The sequence below is a fragment of the Argentina anserina genome, chromosome 7 (genome assembly GCF_933775445.1).
Source record: "Argentina anserina chromosome 7, drPotAnse1.1, whole genome shotgun sequence".
Classification (NCBI taxonomy): Eukaryota; Viridiplantae; Streptophyta; class Magnoliopsida; order Rosales; family Rosaceae; genus Argentina; species Argentina anserina.
This window is the reverse complement of record NC_065878.1, coordinates 17946455-17958561: the sequence shown is the minus strand read 5'-3', so window position 1 is coordinate 17958561 and position 12107 is coordinate 17946455. Positions and strand designations below refer to the sequence as shown.

The following is a 12107-nucleotide window of genomic DNA, read 5'->3' as shown; positions in this document are numbered from 1 at the left end:
AGTCACTCTTCTCAAATCTCAACCAGCTGTGATGTCAATTTCAATCCACGGCGATCATCACTTTAAATTAGTTGTGTTTAATTAGTTGGTTTTTTTAAGGGGAGAATTAGGAGAATATACATGTTGGTCTCACTTTTCGCAGCAGATAATTAGCCAATTAATTGAATATATTACTCGTAGAAAGTAGAAACATTTGTTTATTTTCTAAATTTTCTTGAAGTCTGAGTGATTATTCTGTGCACCTGGAATACTACGTAATACTGTCATGTGGTGTACTAAATTAATTATATTACTTCATGATGTGATAAACATGCACACGGTGAAAAAGAAAAAAAATTATTTAAATATGAGTAACTAATTAAAAAAATACAATAAAAAATAAATCAATAACATTAAAGGGGTACGTCACGTAAACCATGTACTAGGTACATATAATAAGCCTCTCATTTTTATTAGCATATGCATATTATCCAATTTATAGTGCTCGATTGGAGATACCTAATAATTCGGATACCTAAACCTTCATTGTTTGAAGTTCAAAAGTACGTTAATATGTCTCTTTAGTCTTTATTGTTAGATTTGTATTTCTGTCTCGAAGTCGATCTGTACGTACATTAGTTTGGTCATGGGCATAGATTTATATATAACAGTTCTATGTCAACAATTTCTGTAAAAGTTAGAGAGATGAGATTGAATCTATTGCATAAACTAAGAACTATTGCTGCATATATCCTGATGAGCCAAGCTAGCTAGTAGGCTGATCGAGTAGCGAGGACTAATAACTCTTACTAAGGGGGATGATAAGAAATGAATTGCCATATTGAGTAATGACAAGTACCTAATCTTACGAGTTCGATCATTGACTATCCAGAAACTATGTACGTAAGTACTAAGTGATGAATACGTAGAGTATAAGAAGAGATCGAGTGGCTGGATCGGAGCAACGTACTGTTGGATGTGCTCCTTGACGCAAGTATCCTAATAAAGTATATACTTAGTTGGTATATATTTATTTTCTGTAGAGCTTAATTTCCATTTGTGTACTCTTTATTTCTTGAAAGGAGGGGAAACAATTGCAAAGAACCTAATTCATAACTGTTAACGTCATCTCACTATATTAATGGTGCAAATAGTGATTGACATTCGAACCCTTCTTGGGTTCAGATCTCTCTCTCTCTCTCTCTCTCTCTCTATATATATATATATATATATATATATAGCCATTGCTTCGCTCCTTTACCATATTAACCAAAGCAACTCAAAAACAATGGAATTCAATGGCAACACAACTGCTACTACTACAACACCACCTTTAAGTTTCACTTACTCTCCATTGATATCTACTTCTTCCTCTCCACAAATATCTTCTTCTCCTGCTACCTCTCCTACTACCTCATCTCATCCGGCGCCCCCACCAGCTATCGTTGTTAGCCCATGTGCCGCCTGCAAGATCCTCCGACGCCGATGTGTGGAGAGGTGTGTTTTAGCTCCATACTTTCCTCCGTCGGATCCTATAAAGTTCACTACAGCCCATAGAGTCTTTGGAGCCAGCAATATCATCAAGTTCTTGCAGGTGCGTTTTAGTTCTCATTCCATCTATTATTTTCTGGTTCATTCTGTTTATTCTCATAACCTCATCCATTTGAAAGTATACAAAACACCTTTTAGTCTTTATCCCCTAACATCACATAAGATTAACTTATAGTCATTCACTTTGAGTTGGATGCTCCAATTTACAATATATCAAGACGTACTGAATACAAATTTAGGAAGAGATGCATGTTCTAACTTGTAATTTGGATTGGCCATCTTTCCTAATTACTGAAGCATATGTGCGATTCAATTCTCATTAAAAGGTCGTGATGAGGACACTTTTTTCAACTACAGATGTTTAAAGTAAACCGTGTGGAAAGAATGTTACACAAATTGGGTTTTCTTCTAAAGCTGTTCCGTGTGAAAATGACCCTCAAGTTTATTTGTCCAATCTATAAGCTATACGTTTGAAATGTTTCAGGACCTTCCAGAATCTCAGAGAGCAGATGCAGTGAGCAGCATGGTTTATGAAGCCAATGCCAGGCTTAGAGATCCAGTATATGGCTGCGCCGGAGCAATCTGCAATCTTCAGAAACAAGTCACTGAGCTCCAATCCCAACTAGCCAAGGCACAAGCGGAGATCACCAACATGCAATGTCACCAAGGCAATTTGATTGCCCTAATTTGCATGGACATGAGTAGTACTACTGCTACTAACACACAGCAATCTAAAGAAGCGGTACTAGTACCCATTTTGCAGCAGCAACCATATTCTAATATCCATATCGATACGAATTGTTTTCTTGATGAGAACAATCTGGACACTGCTTGTGACTGGGAACCTCTTTGGACGTGATTAAACAGTGTATCATTTTGAACGATCAATGATCATGGGAAATTGGGGATGTAGCTAGCCATTATGTTGAGCCTGTAAACTACTGCGGATATCAAAGAGATTAAGGGAAAAGCTTTCTAACTTTCTGAAATAATAATGATATGAGATGCAAATATAGTACTTAATTAAGCAATAATATTGTATGTGTACGTGTAAAATCAGATTTTGATATTTTATGGTCTTACATATAGTTGCCTAAATTGTATGATCCTTATAAAGAAAGGTCATTTCCCTAATTACAAAAGTTTGTTTTTGTCTTCAATTATTAATTCCCCTTGAGTGATCAAATAAAGCAAAACTTAACTCACTAGATTATTGATTATCGTGTCTATTGAGTAGATATTAGGTTACAAATCCAGATTTTTGGCGCATATATTACAGTCGAAAGCCACGTATATGTAAGCATGATGTTTTAAAGTTTAAGAGGAAATAGGGTCAACTCGATCATTGTGGATTTATATCCTTGTTTTATAAAATTTTCTGTTGTAAAAGTAGATAACTTGCATTCCAAGCACTAGTAATAATCCACGTTGTAACTGCTGAAGATACTTAATAATTATGAGTATATGACTAGTAGAAAAGTATTGTAATATTGAATTACTGTTCTAACTTATGCGTCGATGATTGCTAAATTGCTAATAAGGATCAATCTTTTTCTTTAGTTTCTATATACCAGTATATATATCAGCTAGCTAGATGTTCGTTATTATCATATCAGGATTCCCCTATGGCCGCGCGGGGCAGTTCCTCCGATCCCGTCTAATCAAATTAAAGATCGAGTATAGGTCACCATATATATATATATATATATATATATATATATATATATATGTCGATCAGGCACATTTCATTGGTGAATTCACAAATCGGAATAATAATCAGACTTAAGATTCTTTGCTTTCTTCCAAAGTCCACAAAGCGCTTAAAGCTGGAAAGGCTGAAATCCAGAAAAGTCGATCTTGAAACTAGAAAGACCTACATATAATGTCTTTGAGCATATATATATTCTCTCAATTTTCCGTATATATATTTTTTGCATAAATATAACTCCACTACTACAGATTGTGAGATGTGTCGAGCACATCTTATGTATGTGTCATACACCGACTCTTAGTCTGAGTTTGGGTAGGAGCAAGTAGTGGCATCCAACCTTCATTTCCATTTGGATTGAGTCGACACCAATAGAACGTAGCTGGTTTCCACAATTCATGCTATTTATATAATGAAGTTATGTTACAAAATAGTTTATCTGAATTTGCTAGACAAGATCATGAGAATACGGTTGGAAATTGAGAAAACGTGTGGGACTATATATGGACTATCCCCGCAGAGGTGCAGCCGTACAGACCGCACCCACGTATATGCATGCACAACTGATGATCGACAAGTCCAATTAAGCAGCCATATGATCTTTTCTGATGCGGACTTTCAAAGTTTCATTTATGATTGATCCTAGTCATCTGATGCATTACTCCTCTGAACAAATGGTTGCTTGGAGTTAAGGGGTCCAATTAAGTCGATCAGTTGTGGAAATAGAAAACGCTAGAGAAGAGTACATACGTGCGTTTTGGGTCTGAAATCATACGACTGTGTTAGGTTTTTGGTACTGCATTCTGGGCTCAAATCACTCGATATTGCATGACAAGTACCGAACTTTTCTAACCATATTAGGAAGAAATTAAGATCGATGAAATTATGTAATTAAGTAGTAAGTACTAACAATAAATCCGTAAGTACCAAACATTTCTAACGATATTAGGAAGAAATTAAGATCGATGAAATTATGTAATTAAGTAGTAAGTACTAACAATAAATCCTTAACTTATCCGGCGGACAACCAAACCTTTTGAAATTTCTATTGGCTTTCTCATGCGTGAACAATCATGCAAAAACTAAAGTCCCCAAGCGGACTCCTTTTCTTTAGAAATTTCAGATTCTTTGACGATTTTGGATTCCTTAAATTGCATGTATAGTAGTATATTTACCAATAGGACAGATGTCCTTTCAATTTTGATCCTCCACATATCGATCGGTAATGGCTGAAGAAAAGCACACCGTAAATCTTGCCATGAAGACCGCCAACCGGCCTGGTAAGTCGATCTGAGGGATTACCAGACCTTGTTAATTTAGTGGCGGAACCAGAAGCTTAAATGAGTGGGGGCAAAAATCACTCATATGTGCAAGAAAAAAATTACTATGCTATCATTAAATTAGGTATGTCGATATTTGTCATCAAAATGAAGTTTTTTTTAAATTAATTTCTACACGGTTTTATTTTGATATTTCATTTTGTATAAGAGGAGATTATTTATGTCTCGTCTTATGTTCATTTATAAAATCTCTTAATTTCTTTATTTCACAATTGTAAATTTAAATAAAAATAGCAAATTTATCTAATAAACAAATAATGAATTTAAAAACTAAACTAGTAAACATTATAACAAATGAGTCTAACATACAAAAATGAGAAAAGTATAAAGTTTTGGACTTTGTGTGTGTAATCAAATGTTTACTCTAATAATATGAAAGGTTTTCCTTAAAAAATAAGTGCAGAAGTTTAATATTAGATTTTTGGATTATAAGAAAAAAAAACTAAAATTTGAGTGACGGCAGTGGCCCCCGCTTGCCCCCTGATTTCGCTTGTGCTTGTTAGAGTGTTGATCACCTGGTCAGCTGTTGAGCACCAGGTGGCGCTCAGCAGGCGTTCGATCTTACCGTCTGGTCACTGTTTGACCAGATCGGACATCTGTTGATGTCGGCGTGAATTAGGCCGGGAATCACGGCCCGTGATTCCCTCCGTGAATCACGGAGTAATTAGTGGTAGTTAGTGCTAGAAATAGTGCTAGATTAGTCTATATAAACAAGTGTAATCCGTGTATGAATTAATTTAAGCAAGAACACTAACTTTTCAACTTGGTATCAGAGCCTTCGTGCTCTTCTTTATCCGGGAATTTTTCCCGTCTTTTTTCTGGCGCTCCTCACCGCTGCCTTCCAGCGCTCCCCAACGTCGACGACCTCCGGTGCTGCTCTCCGACGACACCTGAGCCAAGCCCACGTCGCCGAACTCCTCTGGACCCGACCCCGACGTCGTCCTCGCCGCTCCTGCTCTCTCCGCTGCTGTCGCTCGCCCGCTCCTCAGCTCGCCGCCCATACCCCCCCTCGTCAGCTCGCCGCTCCTCAATGGTGAAAAGATCGCACAAATTAAACCTAAATCAGCCCTAGATCCGACCCGGTCTCGTTCACCCGGCCCGGCCCAAAACACGACCCGGCCCAGCCCAGAAACTGAACGGCCCGCTTGATCCGACCCGGCCCGCTGTATTCGACCCGGCCCGCTTGATCCGACCCGGCCCGCTTGATCCGACCCGGCCCGCTTTATCTGACCCGGCCCATCAATAATCAGCAGTTTTTTGTTTTTTGTTTTTTCCTTACTGTCAGTGCACACGCACCGTCAGTGCAAGTGCACCGGCAGCAGATTCTTCTCCATTTTTGTGGTTCTTTGCTGTCTATTCTATCTTCTTTTACATTGTTTCTTTTTAATGGGTTCCGGACACAAAACGGAGGGTTCTCAGCTCCATGATGTTCCGACCTTCGAAGTGTTTGTCAAAGGTTCTGACAGTGGTTCATTTGGGGGAGCCAAACTCAACGGAACCAATTTCCGTAAATGGAAACGACTTATGACTGCTCATCTTCGAGGCATGCATAAGATGGGACATGTCACCGGCGTCACTAAAGCTCCTAGTCCTGAGGATATTGTTGCCTACACTAAATGGGACGACGATGATGGTCTTGTCATGTCAGTCTTGTGGAAAGCTATGAATGATGAAATAGTTGATCTGGTCGAAGCATGTGCCACCGCGCAGGCAATATGGGAGACACTGGCCGGATTATATACTAATGACTCTGATTTCATACAGGTTCATGAGTTAATGTGCACAGCTTTGGCAATACACCAGGATGGGCAACCGGTGGCGCACTATTTAACCAAACTAAAGAATATTTGGGCTGAGATTCATGTGAAACGTCCTTGCATGATCAAAAATCAAGAGGATATTGTTTGGTACCAAAAGAAGAAGGAGCTTGAACGCGTTCACCATTTTCTGAAAGGTCTTGATGCCAAGCATACCAGCGCGAAAGGCGAATTGCTCCGAATGACCGAACCACCTAGCCTACTCACCGCTTTCACCTATATCCGAAAGGATGAATCTCAGCAGGAGAGAATTCTTCAGGCACCGGCTATCGTTTCCAGTCTCACTGTTCATGCTCGGTCTCCGGCACCACCGCTTCCGCAAGCAACTTCCGCTCCCCTTCATCGACACAGACCACCACCAGGTTTCGGGAACCAGCCCCGCCCTCCTTGCTCTTATTGCCATGATACTAATCATGCTCGTGCAACCTGTTGGAAATTGTATCCACACCTTAGACCTAAAAGGCCTAATTATCGTCCTCAGACTAAAGCAGCTCTTCAATTAGTTCCTGAACCAAATATCTATGGTGTGGTTGGGCATGATCATCATACTGCTGGAGGAGCACATACAGCCTCCATCGTTGGTCGTGGTCAAATTGGTATGGTTTTAAATATTTCTAACTTTGTTGGTTTTGATACATGGATTATTGATTCTGTTGCATCTGATCATATGACTTATGACAAATCTTATTTTACCGTATTATCCACTCCACCCGTACCCTATGTTACTAATGCTAATGGTGAGGCATTACCCGTGTTAGGAACATGGTCTGTTCGTATTACTCCCACCATAGAGCTTCATAATGTACTATATGTACCTGCTTTATCTCATCATTTGATATTTGTTCCCCAATTGAACGCTGATGTTCGGTGCTCTGTGACATTTTTTCCTATGTATGTGCTCTTTCAGGATCTTCTCACCAGACGGGTCATTGGTCGGGGGTATCTGAGGGGCCAGTTGTTTCATCTGGATCTGACATACGCAGGGGAAAAACCAGGGGGACAGTCTCAGACCGCTTTACTCTCCACTTCTGACAAGCTAAGTGAAGTTTGGTTATGGCATCGTTGCTTAGGGCATCCATCCTTTAGTGTTATGAAAAAATCTATGCCTACTTTGTTTATTAGTGTGGATGAGTATTCTTTATGTTGTGAGACATGTGTTTTGGGTAAGAGTCATCGATACACTTATTCTCCTAATACTTCTCCTAAAAAAAAAATTTCCTTTTAAATTACTTCATTTTGATGTTTGGGGACCCTCTAAAGAGTCTACTGTGTCAGACATGCGATATTTTGTGTCATTTATTGATGATTGAACACGTCTTTCATGGATTGTTCTTTTTAAAAATAAAGATGAGGTTTTTCCCGCTTTTCGTGCTTTCCATACCTCTGTCCAAACACAATATAATGCCACCATTCCAGTTATTCGTTCTGATAATGGGGGGGGGATATGTGAATCATGTCTTTCAGGAGTTCTTTAACACACACGGAATTGTTCATCAAACAACGTGTCCTTACACTCCTGAGCAAAATGGGGTTTCTGAAAGAAAAAATCGTCATTTACTTGATATGGCTCGATGTATTCTTTTTAGTGCCCACATGCCTAAATACCTTTGGGGTGATGTTGTCATTACTTCTGCCCACCTCATTAATCGTCTTCCATCTCGTGTCCTTCAAGGGAAAGTTCCATATGAGGTGCTTGCATCTCATGTCTCATTACCCTCTTTTCATAACCTTCCTGCCCGTGTTTTCGGTTGTGTTGCTTTTGTTCATCTTCCACCACATCAACGGTCTAAGTTGGATGCCCGGGCAGTTAAATGTGTGTTTGTTAGGTACGGCAGACATCAAAAAGGGTACCGGTGCTATCATCCCCCTACCCAGAAGTACTATGTCACTATGGATGTTACCTTTTTTGAGGATATGAGTTATTTTACCTCTTCTGATACTGCTCTTCAGGGGGAGAATTCATATTTTGAAGAGTTGTATCATGGAGAGGAAGAGACAAGTAAGCCAGTCGATATGGTAACAGGTTCTGTTGAGATTATCAATGTGACAGCTACACAGGCACCACCGGAGGACGTTACTCGAGAGATTCAGGCACCAGAAGATGATAATACAGCTCCCCCTAATGAAACAACTGCCCCTAATGTCTCCCGTACAACTGTTTATACCCCTGACCAATGCTTTCCTGGTGCAGAAGATCACTTATCTGAGGTTAGTAATAGGAGACAATATGTTTTGCCAAATAGGTCTACTCGGGGGCAACCAACAAAACAATATGAACCTACCCTTCAGACTAAAGCCAAGTATCATGTGGCAAATTTTATATCTACCAAAAGATTATCTAAGTCATATGAGTCATTTATGAATCAAATATCTACTGTATCAGTACCTAACAAAGTGCAGGATGCATTGGGAGATCCAAAATGGAGAAAAGCAATGGAGGAAGAGATGGAAGCATTACAAAAGAACAATACTTGGGAGCTTGTACCTCTACCACATGGGAAGAAGACTGTAGGATGTCGTTAGGTGTTTACAGTGAAGCATAATCCAGATGGGTCAGTAAGTCGGTATAAAGCACGACTAGTAGCAAAGGGGTTCACCCAAACATATGGCATAGACTATGATGAAACGTTTGCACCTGTTGCAAAAATAAACACTATCCGAGTATTGCTCTCTGTCGCTGCTAACTTGAACTGGCCACTTAAGCAGTTTGATGTTAAAAATGCATTCTTTCATGGAGAACTAACAGAGGAAGTATACATGGATCTTCCACCTGGATATGTTGCCGCTTCTCCAACTACCTCTGTCTGCAGATTGAGAAAGTCCTTGTATGGTCTTAAACAATCACCTCGTGCTTGGTTTGGAAGATTCTCAAAATTCATGAGAAAAATTGGCTACAGACAGAGTAATTCAGACCACACGTTATTTCTCAAACATCAACAAGAGAAGGTAACAGCCTTAATTATATATGTGGATGATATGGTAGTTACTGGAAATGATACTGTTGAGGTGGATAGATTACAGAAATAGCTTGCCAAAGAGTTTGAGATGAAGGATTTAGGCACACTCAAGTACTTCTTAGGCATTGAAGTAGCCCGGGGAAATGAAGGTATCTATCTCTATCAGAGGAAGTACATTCTTGATCTTCTAACAGAGACAGGTATGTTGGACTGCACTCCCATTGATACTCCTATTGAGCAGAACCATCAGTTAGCAGAGTACCCAGATCAAATCCCTACTGAAAAAACTCGTTATCAGAGGCTAGTTGGACGCCTAATTTATCTATCACATACCAGACCAGATGTTGCTTATGCAGTGAGTGTAGTTAGTCAATTCATGCATAATCCCAGTGAGGACCACATGGATGCTGTTGTAAGGATTTTGAGGTATTTAAAATCAGCTCCGGGGAGAGGAGTAATGTTCTCTAAGCACAATAATATCCTCAAAATTTGTGGCTTCACAGATGCAGACTGGGCTGGAAATATTACAGATCGAAGATCCACATCAGGGTACTTTACCTTTGTTGGGGGTAATCTTGTTACATGGAAGAGTGAGAAACAAAATGTAGTAGCACGATCTAGTGCTGAAGCAGAATACAGAAGTATGGCTCAGGGAGTGTGCGAATTGTTATGGCTTAGAAGTTTGCTACAAGATTTGGGTATTAAGCCTGAATGTGCTATGCAGCTGTACTGTGATAACAAGGCAGCCATTGATATCTCCCATAATCCTGTGCAACATGATCGTACAAAACATGTGGAGGTTGATCGTCACTTTATAAAGGAGAAGCTAGACGCGAAGATCATCAGTTTTCCTTTTGTTTCTACAGAAGAGCAACTTGCCGATATGCTTACAAAAGGAGTGTCTAAAAAGGCCTTTTATGATTCACTTAGCAAGTTGGGCATGGTTAATATGTATGCACCAACTTGAGGGGGAGTGTCGGCGTGAATTAGGCCGGGAATCACGGAGTAATTAGTGGTAGTTAGTGCTAGAAATAGTGCTAGATTAGTCTATATAAACAAGTGTAATCCGTGTATGAATTAATTTAAGCAAGAACACTAACTTTTCAACTGTTGAGCGCCACCTAGTGCTCAACAGCTGACCAGATGATCAGCAGCGGTGCTTGTTATGCCATCTTCCTTTTAAAGCTGCGTCCGCATGAGCTTTCTATCCGAGCAGTGGTTAAGTATATTGTCTTCTGTTCCCCTTCCCACAATAAATATATATCGACGAGGGTGGTTGTGAGAATCAATCTCGAACGACATATTAAGTTTATCCGCATGCTTGTTAAATAGATGCTTGTTAGAATGCAAGAAGAATAAACAAAAACAAGTATTGGATAAATTTAGGCTTCGCATGACGAGCTACTTCTGGTTATCTGATAACATGACTGTTACCAAGTGGTTGAGTCATTCCTTTGACAGAAGAGTGAAAGAAGTAGATATCAGCCTAAAAAGTAGTAAATTGCAATGGGATCGGGGTTGGCTAAACCCCAAGCAGTTCTATGGCTTGTCAAGGAAGAACCTTGTCAGTGTAAAATCTCTCATGTCACTTAAACTGGAGTATGTTAGAATAAGAATTTTAGGACAGACAGCCTACAGATACTTGCCTTTTTCCCTCTTTGAAGAATATCTCCTGCAAAGATGTTCAATTTGATCACCATGCTGTGCGCTACTTCATTCCGGAGTGCCCTGCAATTGAGTATGTGTCCTTGATTTCATGTACCCATGCCGGCGTCTGGATTGAAGTTCCGAGCTCTAGTTTAAAATCCTTGGTAATCAAGCGTTGCAGGGCTCGGGTAATTTACGTGCGCAACGCTGTTAATCTGGAATTTGTTATGGTTGATTTATCAGTACTAAAGGATCTTGACAGAATGCTTCAAATCGAAGTATATCGACATTCATGCTCGGCGCCTAGAAGTATTTCATTAAAATAGGTGCCATGATGTGAATGACACGATCAATGCTCGAAATCTTTGTTCTTTCTGCTTTGAAGGTTACTTGATGAAGTCCAAATTTTCTTTAAGATCTCCAAAGTTGGGACTGGCTCGCATCATATTATGGGACAATATTCTGGAATCTGGATCGGGAATCATCCAGCCTCGACGAGCCATGGAAACATTTTTCAAAAGTGTCAGATTCTCTAAGAGAATTTGGTACCTGCAAAGAGATAGTCCTCGTTCTTCATGATTATAAGATACGTTAGATCGCCGTTCCAATAATAATGTCTCTATATCCTCGTGTATGTGCGTGTCTATATACTTTGTGTGCCTGTGCTTCTATAGTTCTATGTTTCAAGATAATTACCACAGCAAAAAATGTGATATTATTATCATACACTAATTTACATTTATTTGAACGAAAAATACTATTTATATCATTGAAAATTATGACATTGATTTGCTATATATATTCATTCACATTATTTACATACTAGTGCTGGTTCGAATTATTTTGCTTCTATGTGATTCAGAAGGAAGACCGTGGACCTTACTTGCCAGTTGCCACACAATGCACATCCTTGTGGTTCTTTAGATCTCATATTCGTTAAGTTGAGGTTAGAGGGAGGTTTTCGAATATGATTAGGTTGAGGGGTTCGGAGGACTATAGCCTAATTTTAAGGGCACTTAGCTAGCCCATAAAACTGATACAGAAAAATAATTGCAAACGCACGCGGAAAACAGATAGACCTAGTAGGATTAGCATCACGTACAATCCA

At 39.5% G+C, this 12107-nt stretch overlaps 2 protein-coding genes across 2 annotated transcripts in view; both read left to right on the top strand.

The window, feature by feature from the left end:
* The window catches only part of LOC126802603 (nuclear transcription factor Y subunit B-1-like), a 148274-nt gene that overhangs the window by 46727 nt on the left and 89440 nt on the right, over nt 1-12107 (top strand). The gene's annotated exons all lie outside the window — the stretch shown is intronic.
* Nucleotides 1268-2494, top strand: LOC126802599 (LOB domain-containing protein 1-like). The gene is made up of 2 exons (XM_050530244.1): nt 1268-1573; nt 2015-2494. The coding sequence occupies exons 1-2, from the start codon at nt 1268-1270 to the stop codon at nt 2387-2389; spliced, it is 681 nt and encodes a 226-aa protein (XP_050386201.1). The 3' UTR covers nt 2390-2494.